The sequence below is a fragment of the Leucoraja erinacea genome, unplaced genomic scaffold, assembly GCF_028641065.1.
Source record: "Leucoraja erinacea ecotype New England unplaced genomic scaffold, Leri_hhj_1 Leri_1189S, whole genome shotgun sequence".
Taxonomy (NCBI): Eukaryota; Metazoa; Chordata; class Chondrichthyes; order Rajiformes; family Rajidae; genus Leucoraja; species Leucoraja erinaceus.
The window spans coordinates 6,450-23,708 of record NW_026575439.1 but is presented as its reverse complement, the minus strand read 5'-3'; the positions used below and the strand labels follow the sequence as shown (position 1 = coordinate 23,708).

Genomic DNA, 17,259 nt, shown 5'->3' with positions numbered 1-17,259 from the left:
CATACCCCCCACGGCCTCCTGACCAGTGGGCAGCATCGGTGCTGGTGGCCGGACGGTGCTGGACGGTCAGCAGTCGGTAGTGACTGTCGCCGACAGCTGCTGGATGCGGCGGCCACTGCAGCTCTTGCACAGGATGTGTCCGTCCAGTGGGTAACAGCCCGACCCCTCACCGTCTGATGACAGCACAAAACCACAGTCCTGGGGAGAGGGGGAGAGAGAGAGAGAGAGAGAGAGAGCGTCAGTGTGGGTGGGGGGGGGGGGGGGGGGGGAGGCAGTCCCATTCCCAGGAAATAGGAGCAGAAGAGGCCATTCAACCGCCATCAATATGTCATAGAATCATCATAGAAGACATAGAAATTAGGTGCAGGAGTAGAGGCCATTCGGCCCTTCGAGCCTGCACCGCCATTCAATATGATCATGGCTGATCATCCAAATCAGTATCCCGTACCTGCCTTCTCTCCGTAGCCCCTGATCCCCTTAGCCACATCTAACTCCCTCTTAAATATAGCCAATGAACTGTGTGGCCTCAGCTACCTTCTGTGGCAGAGAGTTCCACAGATTCACCACTCTCTGTGTGAAAAAAGTTCTTCTCATCTCGGTTTTAAAAGATTTCCCCCTTATCCTTAAGCTGTGACCCCTTGTCCTGGACTTCCCCAACATCGGGAACAATCTACCTGCATCTAGCCTGTCCAACCCCTTAAGAATTTTGTAAGTTTCTATAAGATCCCCTCTCAATCTCCTAAATTCTAGAGAGTATAAACCAAGTCTATCCAGTCTTTCTTCATAAGACAGTCCTGACATCCCAGGAATCTACTCCGCCATTCAATCGTGGCTGGTCTATCTATAACTATATAACAATTACAGCACGGAAACAGGCCATCTCGGCCCTTCTAGTCCGTGCCGAACACTTACTCTCACCTAGTCCCATCTACCTGCACTCAGACCATAACCCTCCATATACCTATCCAATTTAATTTTAAATGATAAAATCGAACCTGCCTCCACCACTTCCACTGGAAGCTCATTCAACACAGCTACCACTCTCTGAGTAAAGAAGTTCCCCCTCAACTTTCCTTCCTAACCCCATTCTCCTGCTTTCTCCCCATAAACCCTGACACCCGCACTAATCAACAATCTATCTATCTCCGCCTTAAAAATATCCACTGACTTGTGGCCTCCACAGCCGTCTGTGGCAAAGAATCCCACAGATTCACCACCCTCTGACTAAAGAAATTACTCCTCAACTTCTTCCTATAAGGAAAGTCCTTAAATTCTGATGCTGTGCCCTCTGGTCCGAGTCTCTCCCACTAGTGGAAACATCCTCTCCACATCCACTCTATCCAAGCCTTTCACTATTCTGGAGAAACTCAGCGGGTGTGGCAGCATCTATGGAGCGAAGGAAATAGGCAACGTTTCGGGCCGAAACCCTTCTTCAGACGTTGCCCGAAACGTCGCCTATTTCCTTCGCTCCGTAGATGCTGCCTCACCCGCTGAGTTTCTCCAGCATTTTTGTCTACCTTCCATTTTCCAGCTCATCGTATGTTAAACCCTGGGATCATTCTCGTTAACCTCCTCTGGACCCTCTCCAGAGCCAGCACATCCTTCCTCAGATATGGAGGCCAAAACAGCTCACAATATTCCAAATGTGGCCTGACCAGCGCCTCATAGACCAGAGCCTCAGCTTTACATCCCTGTTTTTCTATCGATATAAATGCTAGCATTGCGTTTGCCTTCCTTGGTACCAACTAGACGTGCAACTTAAAACCAGCACTCCCAAGTCCCTTTACATCTGATTTCTGAATTCTCTCCCCATTTAGAAAACGGTCTACGCCTGTGATCCCACTGCCAAAATGCACAACACCACACTTTGCTACACTATATTCCATATGCCACTTCTCACTCTGCCAACCTGTCCAAGTCTGATATCCCTGTAAACCCGTCCTATCCATGTACCTGTCTAACTGTTTCTTAAACGTTGCGACAGTCCCAGCCTCAACTACCTCCTTCCTCCATCGGAACCACACTCCAACCCCCCCCCCTCACCTCACACTTGTAGCAGTTGACGTGGAAGCTGCGGTCCAGAGCCACGATCCTCACCGTCTCCTCTTGCCCTGCCTCCGGCATGATGGGTCTGGCACACAACGAGCACCGCGGTGCAAACTTCCTGCCGGCACCACGGGGGGGGGGGGGGGGGGCCAGAGAGAGAGGGGTCAGTGCACGGGGGCAGGGGGAACATCCACCACTCCCCCCCCCCCCCCCGTCCCCAGGCAAGCTTTGTGTCTCACCCCAGGGGGGAGGAAAGGGGTCAGCACCTTGTGGCGGGGAGAATATCAGCCCCCTCCCCACCATTCTCCCGGGCCCCTCTGTGTCTCCCTGGGCAATGTGTGTGTGTGTGTGTGTGTGTGTGTGTGTGTGTGTGTGTGTGTGTGTGTGTGTGTGTGTGTGTGTGTGTGCGCGCGCGCGTGCGGAATGCGAGTGTGGAGAGTGCGTGTGAGTGTGTGAGTGTGCGTGTGAATGTGAGTGAGAGTGTGTGTGAGTGTGAGTGAGTGTGTGAGTGAGAGAGTGCGTGTGTGAATGTGCGTGTGAGTGTCTGTGTGAGTGAGTGTGTGAGTGAGTGTGCGAAGGAGAGTGCGTGTGTGAGTGTACGAGTGTGTGTGTGTGTGTGTGTGTGTGTGTGTGTGTGTGCACGACAGTGGGGAGTGTTAGTGTGTGTGTGTGCATGGTCTGTGTGTGTGTGTGTGCATGGTCTGTGTGTGTGTGTGTGTGTGTGTGTGGGGAGTGTGCGTGTGTGTGTGAGTGTGCGTGTGTGTGTGAGAGTGCGTGTGTGTGAGAGAGTGTGAGTGAGAGAGTGTGTGTGTGTGTGTGTGTGTGTGTGCATGGTCTGTGTGTGTGTGTGAGGCTGGTGAGTCGGTGGGTCGGGCACTACTCACATGTGGAAGTCCTCGATGCAGTGGATCTGGCTGGTGGCATCGACGGTGAAGGGGATGCCGTCCAGGCAGCGGTGACACACCACGCAGGTGAAGCACTGGGGGTGGTAGGCCCGGCCCATGGCCCGCAGGATACGGTCCATGATGGGCTTGGAGCAGACGGAGCACTGCTCCAGTGTGTTCTGTACGGCAAGCACACACACCCTCAATGTACAGTCACACTCACACACGCGCCTGACCGGAGGGAGGGTGGGGTAACTCAGGGGGGGGGGGGGGGGGGGGGGGGGGGTATGGGAGCTGTGGGGGGTGGGGGGAGGGGTGGGGTTAGAGAGGGGTAAGGGGAGTTATAGGGGAGGAGGGTGGGGGTTAGAGGAGGGGAGGGGGGGGGGTAATTATAGGGGAGGGTAGGGGGGGAGGGGGTTAGAGAGGGGGGTTTGGGGTTAGGGAGGGGGGGGGGGATGGGGGGGAGTAGGGGTTATATGGGGGGGGTTAGAGGGGGGGGGGTTATATGGGAGAGGGGGGGGGTTGGGGTTAAAGAGGGGGGGTGGGGTTAGAGGGGGAGGGTGGGATTAAATGGGGGGGAGGGGGGCTATAGGGAGGAGAGGTGGGGTTAGAAGGGGGAGGTTATAGGTGGAGGGGGTGGTTGTGTGATTAGAGGGGGTGTGGGTTATATGGAGAGGGGGGGGTAGAGGGGGAAATGGGAAATGGGAGAGGGGGGGTAGGGTTAGAGGGGGAGAGGGGAGGTGGGGGATGACGGGGGGGTTGGTGGGTTGCCGTACGTGGGCCCCATGGCGGGGGAGGGGGGGGGGCCACAAGGTGGGAGCTGGGGTCCCTGGTACTCACGATGTAACAGGACTCGCAGTAAGACTTCTTGTCGATGGCGTAGAAGGGGCGTCCCCTGAGCCGGCAGCGGCAGGTCATGCAGGTGAAGCACTCCACGTGGAACACCTGGTCCATGGCCACGCAGCCCGTGCCGTCACCAACCACGTTCTCCCCGCACCGCGCACAGCGGCCTGTGGGCGACACACACACACACACACGTGTACACCTCACGCACAGCTCAGCACAGAGTGGCCCTGACCCCGACCAGGAGAACGGAGGCACGTGCGCACGCACGGACTCACGCTCACACACACGTGCACACAAACATACTCGCACGTACAAACACTCGTGCACACACACGCACAAGCACACATGCACAAGCACTCACCCACACATGTGCACAAGCACACTCACATACACACACACACGTGCACAAGCACACTCACACACTCGCGCGCGCACATATACACACACACACTCGTACCTACGCACATGAACACACACACACACCCCGCAGCCCAGCACAGAGCAGCCCCCACCCCGACCCCAGGCTGCTGCACCAGGGGACTGGACGGTGAGGAGGAAGAGCCACTGTCGGTCCCTGGGAGTGTGTGAGGGGACGGAGGGGACGGTGCGGAGGGGACGGGGGGGACTGCAGCAGCCGCTCTCCCCGGCTTCTCACCGAAGTACTCCTCGGAGGGCGGGTTGTTCATGTCATGCACCAGTTTCTTGGTGATGCGGTCCAGCTCCTCCTCGGGCTGGCTGCTCTGGGCCTGACTCCCTGCTGGGGCTCCGTACGTGGCCTGTGGGAGAGCAGGGGGTGATGTGAGAGTCTTCTGCACCCCGCTGTCCCACCCATGTCCTCTCTGCCACTAACACCCACCCATCCAACCAACCGTCCCCCCCCACTGCACCCAACCCCCCCCCCCACTCCCCGTCACCCTCACCCCACACCCTCCCCACCTATTCCCCCAAAAAACCCCTATCATCCTCCACCCCCCCCCTGTCCCTTTCCCATCCCCCACCCATCCCTCCACCCCCCCTCTCTGCATTAATGGGATCCCCTCTTGAATCTCCACTGGGACCCCACCCTGTGCCCGATCCCCCCTGTGCCCCCCCTCCCCCAGTCTACTGCCCTCTCTCCAGCGAGTTCGCACGCATGCACGCAGTCAGGCAGGCAGGCAGGCAGGGTGTACGAGTGGCCGTGGGGATCTTACCTTGTGGAGGTGCGCAGTGTTGGGAGGGGGCAGCTCCTCTCCGTACCCCCCCTTCTTGCTGCTGAACTGCTGGAAGTGTCCGGGGGGCTTGGGGCCGACTCCGTATGCGGCCCCCTCGGCCCTACGGGGCCCGTACACCGGCTCGGGGCCGTAGTGGGCGTCGGGGAAGTGTGAGGCGGGGTACCAGCCTGGGGAGGAGGAGGAGGAGGAGGGGGGGGGTTGGTCGGGAGGACCTGAGGCGTAGCAGGGCTCGGATAGCCGCGGTAGCGGGGCTGGGGCGGCACGGTAGGCGGTTTTCGGGGGGCCCGTAGGCTTGGCGTGGGGGCGGTGGGGGCCCGTAGGCCTGCTCGGCCTGGAGGCCGGGCTGGGAGTAGCTGGGCACCGGCTGGGCCACCTTCACCTGTACGTTGAAGGGGGGGCCGGAGGAGCTGGAGGCAGTGGTGTAGGAGGCGGCCACGGGCTGGGGGTAAGGCCTGGTCACCGAGGCCGTCGTGTAGGCCCCGTTGCCGTAGGCGACCGGACGCGAGGAGGAGTAGGCCTCAGGCTGCCCTGTCGCCTTGGTCGTCATGGTGACGGGGGGCTGGGCCAGGGGCTTGTACTTTGGGGGGACGGGGATGGGAGCCGGGTGGGGGAGGGGCTGGGAGTGGTAGGGAGCAGGGCCCGCGGACAGGCCGCTGTCGTAGCTCTGGAAGACAGGGAGAGAGAGAGAGATGCGGCCATTAGACGGAGAGAGGAGGCATCGACCCCTCACCCCCAACCCACGGGGTCAGGCCCCTGCCTTGACCTCACCAACCCCAGGCCCAATAACCCCCCCCCCCCCCTAATCCTGGACACACAAGCCTGACCCCACGACCTCTGGATGACGTCAACCCCTCCCCGAACCATTGCCCGGAAGAGTGAAAGGCCCGGATAGAGTGGATGTTTCCACTAGTGGGAGAGTCTAGAGTCTAGGACCAGAGGGCACGGCCTCAGAATTAAAGGACGTTTCTTTAGGAAGGAGATGAGGAGGAATTTCTTTAGTCAGAGGGTGGTGAATCTGTGGGATTCTTTGCCACACAGACGGCTGTGGAGGGCAAGTCAGTGGATATTTTTAAGGCAGAGATAGATTGTTGATTAGTGCGGGTATCAGGGGTAATGGGAGAAGGCAGAATGGGGTTAGAAGGGAGAGATAGATCAGCCGCGATTGAATAGCGGAATAGATTTTATGGGCCGAATGGCCTAATTCTGCTCCTATCACTTATGAACCCCTCCCCACCTGGTTCTCATTAAACCGTGACCCCACAACCCGACCCCCTGGGGTCACCCTGACCCGAACCCAGTGACCCCCCCCCGACCGGAGTTCCCACGGCCCGTGACCCCTGACCTCCCCCACCGGTGACTCACGGGCCGGGGCCTGGGCTGGAAGGGGGAGTTGTTCTGCATGTCCGCCAGCATGCTGGTCAACGAGTCGATCTCCGCATCGATGCTCGACGGCCGCGCCATCGTCCGCTCCGGGGGCCGCGCCTGCGCAAGGGGAGACCGTCCATCACACACAACTCTCCCCTCGCCCAGTGGAATCAGTCCCTGCACTCTGCATCCGCGACATTACCCCTGCCCCACCCACAGGGCGGGAATGCTCTCCCCTCTTGCCTAGTTACAGTTAGTCCATGCACTGTGGATCCACCACATTACCCCTGCCCAACCCACAGGGCGGGAACGCTCTCCCCTCTTGCCTGGTTACAGTTAGTCCCTGCACTCCGCATCCACCACGTTACCTCTACCCAACCCACAGGGCTGGAACGCTCTCCCCTCTTGCCTGGTTAGAGTTAGTTCCTGCACTCTGCATCCACCACATTACCCCTGCCCAACCCACAGGGCGGGAACGCTCTCCCCTCTTGCCTGGTTACAGTTAGTCCCTGCACTCCGCATCCACCACATTACCCCTGCCCCACCCACAGGGCGGGAACGCTCTCCCCTCTTGCCTGGTTAGAGTTAGTCCATGCACTGTGCATCCATGACATTACCTCCGCCCTATCCACAGGGCGGGGGTGTGAGGGAACGCTCTCCCCTCTTGCCTGGTTAGAGTTAGTCCCTGCACTCCGCATCCGCCACGTTACCTCTACCCAACCCACAGGGCGGGAATGCTCTCCCCTCTTGCCTAGGTGTGTTAGTCCCTGCACTGTGCATCCACCACGTTACCCCTGCCCCACCCACAAGGCGGGAGTGTGAGTGAACGCTCTCCCCTCTTGCCTGGGTATAGTTAGTCCCTGCACTCTGCATCTGCCACGTTACCCCTGCCCAACCCACAGGGCGGGAGTGTGAGTGAACGCTCTCCCCTCTTGCCTGGGTATAGTTAGTTCCTGCACTCTGCATCCGTCACCCCTGCCCCACCCACAGGGCGGGAGTGCGGGGGAACGCTCTCCCCTCTTGCCTAGGTGTGTGTGGCTTCAACAACTCTCGAGAAGCTCAACACCATCCGCTCGATCCTGTACCTGCCTTCTCTCCATATCCCGATCCCTTTAGCCACATCTAACTCCCTCTTAAATATTGCCAATAAACTGGCCTCAACTACTTTCTGTGGCAGAAAATTCCACAGATTCACCACTCTCTGTGTGTATCACCTGGCTGTCGTGGGTGAGCGGAGGCTGGGCTTGGCTCCAGGGAGGGTGGGGTCCGTCCTCACGCCCCCCCAACGCGGCGGGGTAGCGGTGCTCGCTGGCCACGGTCATCGAGGGGCGCAGCATCCTGTAGTCCTCGGAGATGCTGGTGGAAGCCAGGCCTGGGGGGGAGAGGGAGAGAGAGACAGTGGAACTCACAGCCACACACACAGTGCGATTCATTGCCGCACAAGGCGGTGATGGTCAAACCAATGGATCTTTAAGGCAGAGGCAGCAGGAAGTACAGTGGGTCCCGCCCGAACTCCCTCCCCTCCCATCGCCAGACCCCGTGATAGGAGCAGAATTAGGTCATTCGGCCCATCTAGTCTACTCCGCCATAGATGGCTGATCTATCTCTCCTAAACCCATTCTCCTGCCTTCTCCCCACAACCCCTGACACCTGCACTAATCAAGAATCTATCCTTTTCTGCCTTAAAAATATCCACTGACTTGGCCTCCACAGCCGTCTGTGGCAAAGGATTCCACAGATTTAATATATGCTATATTTAAGAGGGAGTGGCCCTTGTGGCTAAAGGGATCAGGGGGTATGGAGAGAAGGCAGGTACAGGAAACTGAGTTGGATGATCAGCCATGATCATATTGAATGGCAGTGCAGGCTCAAAGGGCCGAATGGCCTACTCCTGCACCTATTTTCTATGTCTATTCACCACCCTCTGGCCAAATAAATTCCTCCTCATCTCCTTCCTAAAAGAACATCCTTTTATTCTGAGGCTGTGACCTCTGGTCCTGGACTCTCCCACTAGTGGAAACATCCTCTCCACATCCACTCTATCCAGGCCTTTCACTAGTCGGTACGTTTCAACGAGTTCCTCACATATCTTTTCAAAACCCAGTGAGTACAGGCCCAGTGCCGTCAAATGCTCATCAGTCGGACGGGCAGACGTCTGGCTCCTCAGCCCTGGGGGAGACGGGCCGTCTGGGGAGATATGTCCATGTAAGGGAAGGCATGAAGGCATGTGTACAGAACCAGAGGCCCCGTCCAGCCTGCAGCATGGGTTAACCCCTACTGTGCTGGCACCAAGCAGGCTGGGGGGGTGGGTTTGGGTAGACTGTGGGGGTGGGGGAGGGGAGGATGTGCGAGGTGTCGGAAGCCCCCGTGACGACCCCCTCCCCTCCAATCTCCCCCCCCACTCCCAGATCACCCTCATTTAAGAACAAGGAATAAGCCATTTAGAACGGAGATGAGGAAACACTTTTTCACACAGAGAGTTGCGAGTCTGTGGAATTCTCTGCCTCGGAGGGCGGTGGAGGCCGGTTCTCTGAATGCTTTCAAGAGAGAGCTAGATAGGGCTCTTGAAGATAGCGGAGTCAGGGGATATGGGGAGAAGGCGGGAACGGGGTACTGATTGGGGATGATCAGCCATGATCACATTGAATGGCGGTGCTGGCTCGAAGGGGCTGAATGGCCTACTCCTATTGTCTATTGTCAACCTTCCCCCACGACTATTGATCTCAGCAGTACCTCGGTGACTGCCAATCACCCCCCCCCAGGACAATTATTATTTTTTTTTATTCAAATCGTTTGCTATGTCGCTCTTCAAGGGAGATGCTAAATGCATTTCGTTGTCTCTGTACTGTACACTGACAATGACAATTAAAATTGAATCTGAATCGGACTAGCCCCCTCCCCCTCCCACAGACCACCCCCCTGCCCCCCCCCCCACGACTCCATACCTGACTGCGCGACTGCGCGGGTAGCGGGACTGCCGTTCTCCAGAGCCCCGTCCGGGGGCGAGGAGGGGGGTGCGGGTGGGGCAGCTTCTGCTGGCAGTACCCAGCACTGCTGTCGGGGGGGGGCGCCGGTCCGTGGCGGGTGCCAGGAGGGGCCAGACATCACCGGGAACCTGCGTGGGGGGGGGGGGGGGGGGGGGGGGGGGGAGTGGAAGTAGCAGCAGTCACAGTCAGCAGGTGTGGGGGGGGAAGGTATGTCTAGGAAGGAATTGCAGGTGCTGGTTTGCACAGATGATAAGACACAAAATGCTGGAGTAACTCAGCGGGACGGGCAGCATCTCTGGAGAGAAGGAATGGGTGGTGTTTCGAGTCGAGACCCTTCTTCAGATAGACCCTTCTCTCCAAAGATGCTGTCTGTCCTGCTGAGTTACTCCAGCATTTTGGGTTTATCTTCAAGGGGAAAGGGGTGGAGGGTACAGGAGATGGAGGGGCCGCAGACAAGGAACAAACATGGCTGGCTGCAGGGTTAACCCTCTCCCTCACTATCAAAGCTCCGCTACAGGATCTTTGCTCACTATCATCTCCCATCAAACCTCCCCTCCCCTCACCACCAATCACACCACTCTAACCATCATTGGTGTGTGCAGACTGATAGACACACTCACACGCTCGCACGCAAACACACACACACTCGCACGCACACACATCCACACACACAGCCACACTCGCACGCACGCACATCCACACTCACACACACACACAGCCACACACACAGCCACAGCCACACTCACACAAGTACAGCCACACCCACACACACACAGCCACACTCACACAAGTACAGCCACACCCACACACACAGCCACACTCACACACAAACACAGCCACTCTCGCACAAGTACAGCCACACTCACACACACAGCCACACTGTCACGCACAAACACTCACTCTCCCTCATGCAAACACAGCCACACACAAACACTCACACTCGCTCGCACAAACACAGCCACACACACTCTCACACAGAGCCACATTCACTCACTCACACTCATACACACACACCGTCTCTCAAATGCACCTTCTCACAAACAAAAACACTCTCACACTTGCACAATCACACACACACTTACTGTCACACCCGCACACAGAGCCAGCACTCCCGAGAGAGGCACGGGGTTTGACCTAATATGGGCAGACTGGGGCAGGCACAGACAGGGGGGGAGCTGCAGGGAAAACAGCTCCACTTTTGATGATTCCTGCGTTATTTTCAAGGAACAGGAAGCAGGTGGTTCGAATTACGGAAGTTACTGATGAGAAAAGCAGTCTTCTCCCACCTTCCACCCCTAGCTGTGCAGGGCAGTTGCTTGACAAGTGGCCAATCTGCCCTCAATCCTCACGTGGGGGGGGGGGGGGGGGGGGGGGGGGGGGGGGGGGGGGGTAATAGGAGGAGACTGCTCGGCCCTAACCTGACCCCTGGCTCGCCAGGACCTATTTAACTTTTAGTTTAGAGAGACAGTGGCCCACTGAACGAGCTAATTCAAGAGTTCTCCCGAGTTTCCCCCCCGATTCGAACTCGGAGAATTACAGTAATGGCCGCTCGTAGGTACTTGGGGCTCTCGTGGACATTTTTCAACATGTTGAAACATTTTTCAACATGTTGAAAAATCTTCACGAATATTCACGAGCTTACCGCGTTTCCCCGAGTACCCGCCGTTAGCGTTACGAGCCGCTAAGAGACGTCCCGAGCTCCGACGTACCCGCTACGTACATTCTACGTGCTTACCCTGAGTTTGATTTTTTTTTTAAACTCGGGAGAGCTCTTGAATGAGATCGTACAGTGGGACAGGGCCTGGAGTCCGCACCAACCAGCAATCGTCTCATACACTGACACTATCCTACACACTGGGGACAATTTACAGAAGCCAATTAACCTACAAACCCGCACATCTTTGGAATGTGGGAAGAAACCGGAGCTCCCGGAGAAAAACAAAGCTGTCAGGGGGAGAACGTACAAACTCCAAGGTCGGGATCGAACCTGGGTCTCTCGCGCTGGGAGGCAGCAACTCTACCCGCTGCGCCACTTGTGGGAGAAACATAAAAATCCGGGGATAGTGCCAAATGTTTCTCCTTGCACAGACGGCAGGGAAATCAGGAACACTGCAGCCAAAACTGGCAGCCAACACGGCAACATTCTAGCAGGTCAAGGTGACCGAGGCAGGAAGATGGAGCTACAAAGCTGACCAGCTGTGGGGGAATTGTGGACGCAGCCTAGACCAACACACAAACCAACCTCCCTTCCATTGACTCCAATTACACCTCACGCTGCCTCGGCAAAGACAGCGGCATAATCAAGGATGAGTCGCACCCCAGCCACTCCCTCTCCCATTGGGCAAAAGGCACAGAAATGTGAAAATGCATACCTCCAGTTTCTTCACAGCTGTTATCAGGCAACTGAACCATCCTACCACAAGCAGAGAGGAGTCCTGAACTACTATCTACCTCATTGGTGACATTTGGACTAGCTTTGATCGGACTTTACTGGTTTTATTTTGCACTAAACGGCACGGTGGCACAGACAGCATCTGTGGTCAGGATTGAACCTGGGTCTCTGACGCTGTAAGGCAGCAACTCTACTGCTGCACCACCATGCCATCATTAAGCTCTATGAAAGACATATTTCACAAGAGAGATTTAGCTCCGAGGGCTAAAGGAATCAAGAGATATGGGGAAAAAGCAGGAACGGATTTTAGATGACCCCAGCCATGATCATATTGAATGGCGGTGCTGGCTCGAAGGGCCGAATGGCCTACTCCTGCACCTATTTTTCCATGCAACAAATTAGCATTTGCACAAGATGTTGGCGAGGCTGCAATGGGGAGTATTGTGTTCAGTTTTGGTCACCCAGCTACAGGGAAGATGGCATGAAGCTGGAAAGGATGTGGAGATTTACAAGGACTCAAGTGCCTGAGCTGGAGGGAGAGGTTGGGTCGGCTAGGACTTTATTCCTTGGAGCGCAGGAGGATGATGGGTGGCCTTATGGAGGTCATGAGGGGAGCAGATAGGGTGAAAGTACTTTTACCCAGAGTAGGGGAATCAAGAACCAGAGGACACAGGTTTAAGGTGAGAGGGGAAAGATTTAATAGGAACCTGAGGGGCAACTTATTCCAGTATTTGGAACATAGCAGTAGTTGAGGCAGGTACTATCACAATTGAAAATGTACATGGATAGGAAAGGATACGGGCCAAACGCGGGCAGGTGTTACTAGCGTAGATGGGGCATCTTGGTCAGTAATAGACGTTGGGCCGAAGGATCTGTGTCTGTGCCCTTTGGCCCAACATCCACACTGACCAAGATGCCCCATCTACATTAGTCCCAAATGTAGGCTGTGTGAAGTCAGGAAGCTCTGCTCGGCACTGCGAGTACAGAACACTCTTTCCCACAGACTAAAGGAAAATAAACCAGCAGCTTTCAAGTCAGGTGCGGTGCCAGATATTCTGATAATGGTTGTGCGCCAAGATGGAACAAAGGCCGGGATATCACCGCTTCCTCTGGCTCAGGGGGGAGGGCGAGGTGGCGGGTGTGACACAATAATGTCCAAAAACTCTGGTGCGATGGGGGGGGGGGGGGGGGTGACAGCACTGGGGGGCACAGAGGCCACGTAGGTGTATGAGGCGGGTGTCGGCAGTGGCCGCGCTAGAGAGATGGGAGGCTACAGGGGACACAGCGGGGGTGTGTGTGTGTGTGTGTTTGTGAGACGGGTCTTTGTGTGTGTTTGTGAGACTGGGGCTTTGTGGTGTGTGTGTGTGTGTGTGTGTGTGTGTGTGTGTGTGTGCGTGTGTGTGTGTGTGTGTGTGTGTGTGTGTGTGTGTGTGTGTGTGTGTGTGTGTGTGAGAGAGAGAGTGAGATGGTGGCAGTGTGTGTGAGAGAGAGAGATGGGGCAGTGTGTGATGAGATGGGGCGTGTGTGCTAGTGTGCGTGGCAGTGTGTGTGTGTGCGCGTGTGTGTGGTGTGAGCGTGGGTGTGAGTGACGGGAGCGTGTGTGTGTGCGTTGTGAGACGGGGCAGTGTGTGTGTGTGTGTGTGTGTGTGTGTGTGTGTGTGTGTGTGTGTGTGTGTGTGTGTGTGTGTGTGTGTGTGTGTGTGTGTGTGTGAGAGAGAGACGGGGCAGTGTGTGTGTGCGCGTGAGACGTGGCAGTGTGTGTGCGCGTGCGTGTGTTTGTGAGAGGGGCAGCAGTGTGTGTGTGCGTGCGTGTGTTTGTGAGACGGGGCAGTGTGTGTGTGTGCGTGCGTGTGTGTGTGTGTGTGTGCGTGTGTGGCAGTGTGTGTGAGCGTGTGTGTGTGAGACGGGGCAGTGTGTGTGTGCGTGCGTGTGTTTGTGAGACGGGGCAGTGTGTGTGTGCGTGCGTGTGTGTGTGCTTGTGAGACGTGGCAGTGTGTGTGAGCGTGTGTGTGTTTGTGAGACGGGGCAGTGTGTGTGTGCGTGCGTGTGTGTGTGTGCGAGTGTGTGACGGGGCAGTGTGGAAGAGAACGTCTACTCAAACCCGTTGTGACCCCCACCTTTTTAAAAATTAAATATTAAATTAACTAAAGTCAGTTATTTAGAATAGTATTTACAAATCAAACTATAACAAAACACCCACAAAGCATAATATAAAACTGCCAAATGTTCATTAAAAACTAAACATCATATGACTATGTGCCAACCCTTGTCTAGGATTGAGCGAGCGAGTCAGAGGGGAATGAAGGGGTGGAGGACGTACGTCCCTGAGATATAGGGGAGGCAGCGGGTAGAGCTGCTGCCTCACAGCGCCACAAACCCAGGTTCCAACCTGACTACGGGTGTGTCTGTTCGAAGTTTACACATTCTCCCTGTGACCGACCGCGTGGGTTTTCTCCGGGTGCTCCAGTTTCCTCCCACAGATCCCAAAGACGTGCGGGTTTGTAGGTTAATTAGCTTCTGTAAAAATTGTCCATGGGAGTGTGGGATAGAACTGTGTTTAACAAGGAACTGCAGATGCTGGAAAATCGAAGGTACACAAAAATGCTGGAGAAACTCAGCGGGGGCAGCAATATCTATGGAGCAAAGGAGATAGGCAATGTTTCGGGCCGAAACCCTTGGTTTCCATAGTTCCTCCAATGTTTAGATTATGGAAGTGGTTATTCTCACCATCTCCTCACCAGTTTATCTACCTATCAATACCTTAAAAAGTGTACTTTATGTTCTTGCTGCTTGGAGTGCACAAATCAGCAGTAATGTATGAATCATAGTCACACAGCACGGAAACAGGCCCTTCAGCCCAACTTGTCCATGCCGGCCAACATGCCCCATCTACACTAATACTACCTGGCCAGTTTTGGCCCATCTCTCTCCAAGCCTTTCCTATTCACCACGCACCTGTCCGAATGTCTTTTAGCTGGTGTTAAAAGTTCCTGCCTCAACTTTCTTCCTTTTTCCTTTCTTCTCCCCATCCCCCGCCCCCCCACCCTACATCAGTCTGAAGAAGGGTTTCGGCCCAAAACGTTGCCTATTTCCTTCACTCCATAGATGCTGCTGCACCCGCTGAGTTTCTCCAGCACTTTTGTCTACCTGCCTCAACTATCTCCTCTGGCAGCTCATTCCATAAACCAGCCACGTTCTGTATGGAAAAAGTTGCTCCTCAAGTTCCTATTAAATATTTCCCCCTCTGCATCTCTGCATAGCAGGAATGGGCAAGGTTTTGGGTCAGGAAACTTCGGACCCCCGCGTCTTTGGGATGTCGGAGGAAACCGGAGCAAACCCACGCGGTTACAGGGAGAAGATGCAAACACCCCACAGACAGTGACCAGGCTCAGGATCGAGCCCAGGTCTTTGGCGCTGTGAGGCAGGGACTCCACCAGCTGGCAGGATATTCAAAGTAGTGCAAACACAACCTGGGTCTCTGCAGAATCCAGCCCCTCTCTTGTCCCAAACAAAATTCCTATCGCATTTCACCAGCATGCAGCTGGTGAAATAAGTTCTAGGTGTAGAATTAGGCCATTCGGCCCATTGTGTCTACTCTACCATTCAATCATGGCTGATCTATATTTCATTCTCAACCCCATTCCTGCCTACTCCCCATAACCCCAGACACCCGTACTAATGAAGAATCTGCCAATCACCGCCTTAAAAATACCCAATGACTTGGCATCCACAGCCGTCTGTAGCAATGAATTCCACAGATTCACCGCCCTCTGGCAAAAGAAATTCCTCCTCGTCTCCTTTTTAAAGGTACGTCCTTTTATTCTGAGGCTGTGCCCTCTGGTCCTAAACTCTCCCACTAGTGGAAACAACCTCTCCACACCCACTCTATCCGGGCCTTTCACTATCTGGTGAAGCTTCAATGAGGCCTCCCATCATTCTTCTAAACTCCAGCAAGTACAGGCCCAGCGCTGTCAAACGCTCATCGTACATTTGTTGCCCAACCCATACTGGCCGTGTGGGGGAAGGGGGAGCGGGAAGGTTAGGTTGGGGAGGGGGGGACGGGGTTAGCAGGGGAGGGGAGGGGGTTAGCAGGGGAAAGGGAGGGCAGGGCAGTAAGGCGAGTGATAGGTAAGGATTGGGCAGGGAGTGGGGAATGGAAGGTGTGGCTGGATAGGGGGAGTGAGAGGGAGATGAGAGGGTTGATAGGTAGGAATGGGGAGGAGGAGTGGGAGAAAGGTATTGATGGGGAGAGGTTTGGTTGGGAGGGCGAGGGGTGAGGGGGAGAGGGGGGGTGAGGGGTATGAGAGAGGTGTGAGGATGCAGGAGGAGGATGGATGGTGGGGAGGTGAGGGTGGAGAAGGGGGGGGGTGTGAGGGGTGGGGTTAAGGGGGGCGGGTGGTGTGTTGGTTGGGGGGTGCGAGGGTGAGGAATGAGGGGGGTGAGAGAGGTGAAGGTGGAGGAGTGGGGAGAGGATTAGAGATGAGGGGGGGGAGGGTAAGGAGTGGGGATGTTTTTGGAGAGGGGGAGTGTAGGGGGTAGGGTAGATGGTTGGGGAGGTGAGAGGGGGGGGTTGTGAGGGGTTGGGGAGTGGTATTGGGGGGAATTGAAGTCCTGTGAGGTGGGGGTCGAGAGGGGATGGATGGTGGGGGGAGTGTGGGGTGAGGGGGGGGGGGGTGGGGTTTGTGGGGGGAATTGAGGTCCTGTGAGGTGGGGACGAGGGGAAGGGGGGGGGATGAGAGGGGGGGTCGAGGGGGGGGGGTGGTGGAGGGGGGGGGGAGGTGGGGGGGGGGTGAGGTGGGTTGTGAGGGGTGAGGGTGAGGTGTCCTGTGGAGGTGGGGACGAGGGGAGGAATTGTGGAGGTGGTGGTGGGGGTGAGGGTGGGGGAGGAGGGGATGGGTGGGGGGGGTGGGGGGTGGGAGGTCTAGGGGGTAGGTGGGGGTGGGGGGGTGGGAGGGGTGGGAGGGGGTAGGGAGGAAATTGGTGGTGTTAAGGGGGGGGTGGGGGGGTGGGGGTGGAGAGGAGGGGGGGGGGGGAGGTTAGGAGGGGGGGGTGGGGGGTGGTGAGGTTGGGGGGGTGAGTGGGGGGTGGGGGGGGTGGGAGGTGGGGGGGGGAGGGGAGGGGGGGTGGGGGGGGGGGGGGGGAATGGTGGATTTGGGGGGGGGGGGGGTGGAGGTGGGGGAGGTGGTGGGGGGGGGGTGAGAATGGGGGATGGGGGAAGGGGGGGTGGGGGGGGAGGGGGGGGGGGTGGGGGGGGGGGGCAGGAGGAGGGTGGATGGTGGGGGGGAGTGTGGTGTGGGGGGGGGGAGATTGAGTTCTGTGATGTGGGGATTGAGTCCTGGGTTAAGGGGGGGTGGGGACGAGGTTGGTGTGGGCGAGGGTTGAGGTGAAGGAGGGGTGAGGGGGGGAGATTGAGTCCTATGAGACGGGGGTTGGGGGGACGAGGGAAGAGGAGGGTGGATGGTGGGGGAGGTGTGTGAGGGCTGAGATTGAGTCCTGTGAGGCGGGGGTGGGGTTAAGGGGAGGCTGCA

General features: G+C 56.7%; 1 protein-coding gene across 1 annotated transcript; it reads right to left on the bottom strand.

The window, feature by feature from the left end:
- Window positions 1-10: 10 nt before the first annotated feature.
- trip6 (thyroid hormone receptor interactor 6) lies at window positions 11-9,467 on the bottom strand. Its single transcript, XM_055665349.1, has 10 exons — window positions 9,298-9,467; window positions 7,567-7,724; window positions 6,350-6,469; window positions 5,246-5,651; window positions 4,967-5,214; window positions 4,432-4,552; window positions 3,771-3,940; window positions 2,931-3,109; window positions 2,044-2,164; window positions 11-198 (listed from the first exon to the last, which is right to left on the bottom strand). Exons 1-10 carry the CDS (start codon window positions 9,455-9,457, stop codon window positions 67-69), a joined length of 1,815 nt encoding a protein of 604 aa, XP_055521324.1. The 5' UTR covers window positions 9,458-9,467; the 3' UTR covers window positions 11-66.
- Window positions 9,468-17,259: the final 7,792 nt, after the last annotated feature.

Bases quoted from the DNA above. Each gene is read 5' to 3' on its own strand.
- trip6 (XM_055665349.1), bottom strand. From the start codon at position 9,457: ATGTCTGGCCCCTCCTGGCACCCGCCACGGACCGGCGCCCCCCCCCGA. The intron at 7,725-9,297 runs GTATGGAGTCGT...TCTCCCCCCCAG, and splicing joins CCGCGCAGTCGCGCAGTCAG to GCCTGGCTTCCACCAGCATC. The intron at 4,553-4,966 runs GTAAGATCCCCA...GCTCTCCCACAG, and splicing joins ACACTGCGCACCTCCACAAG to GCCACGTACGGAGCCCCAGC.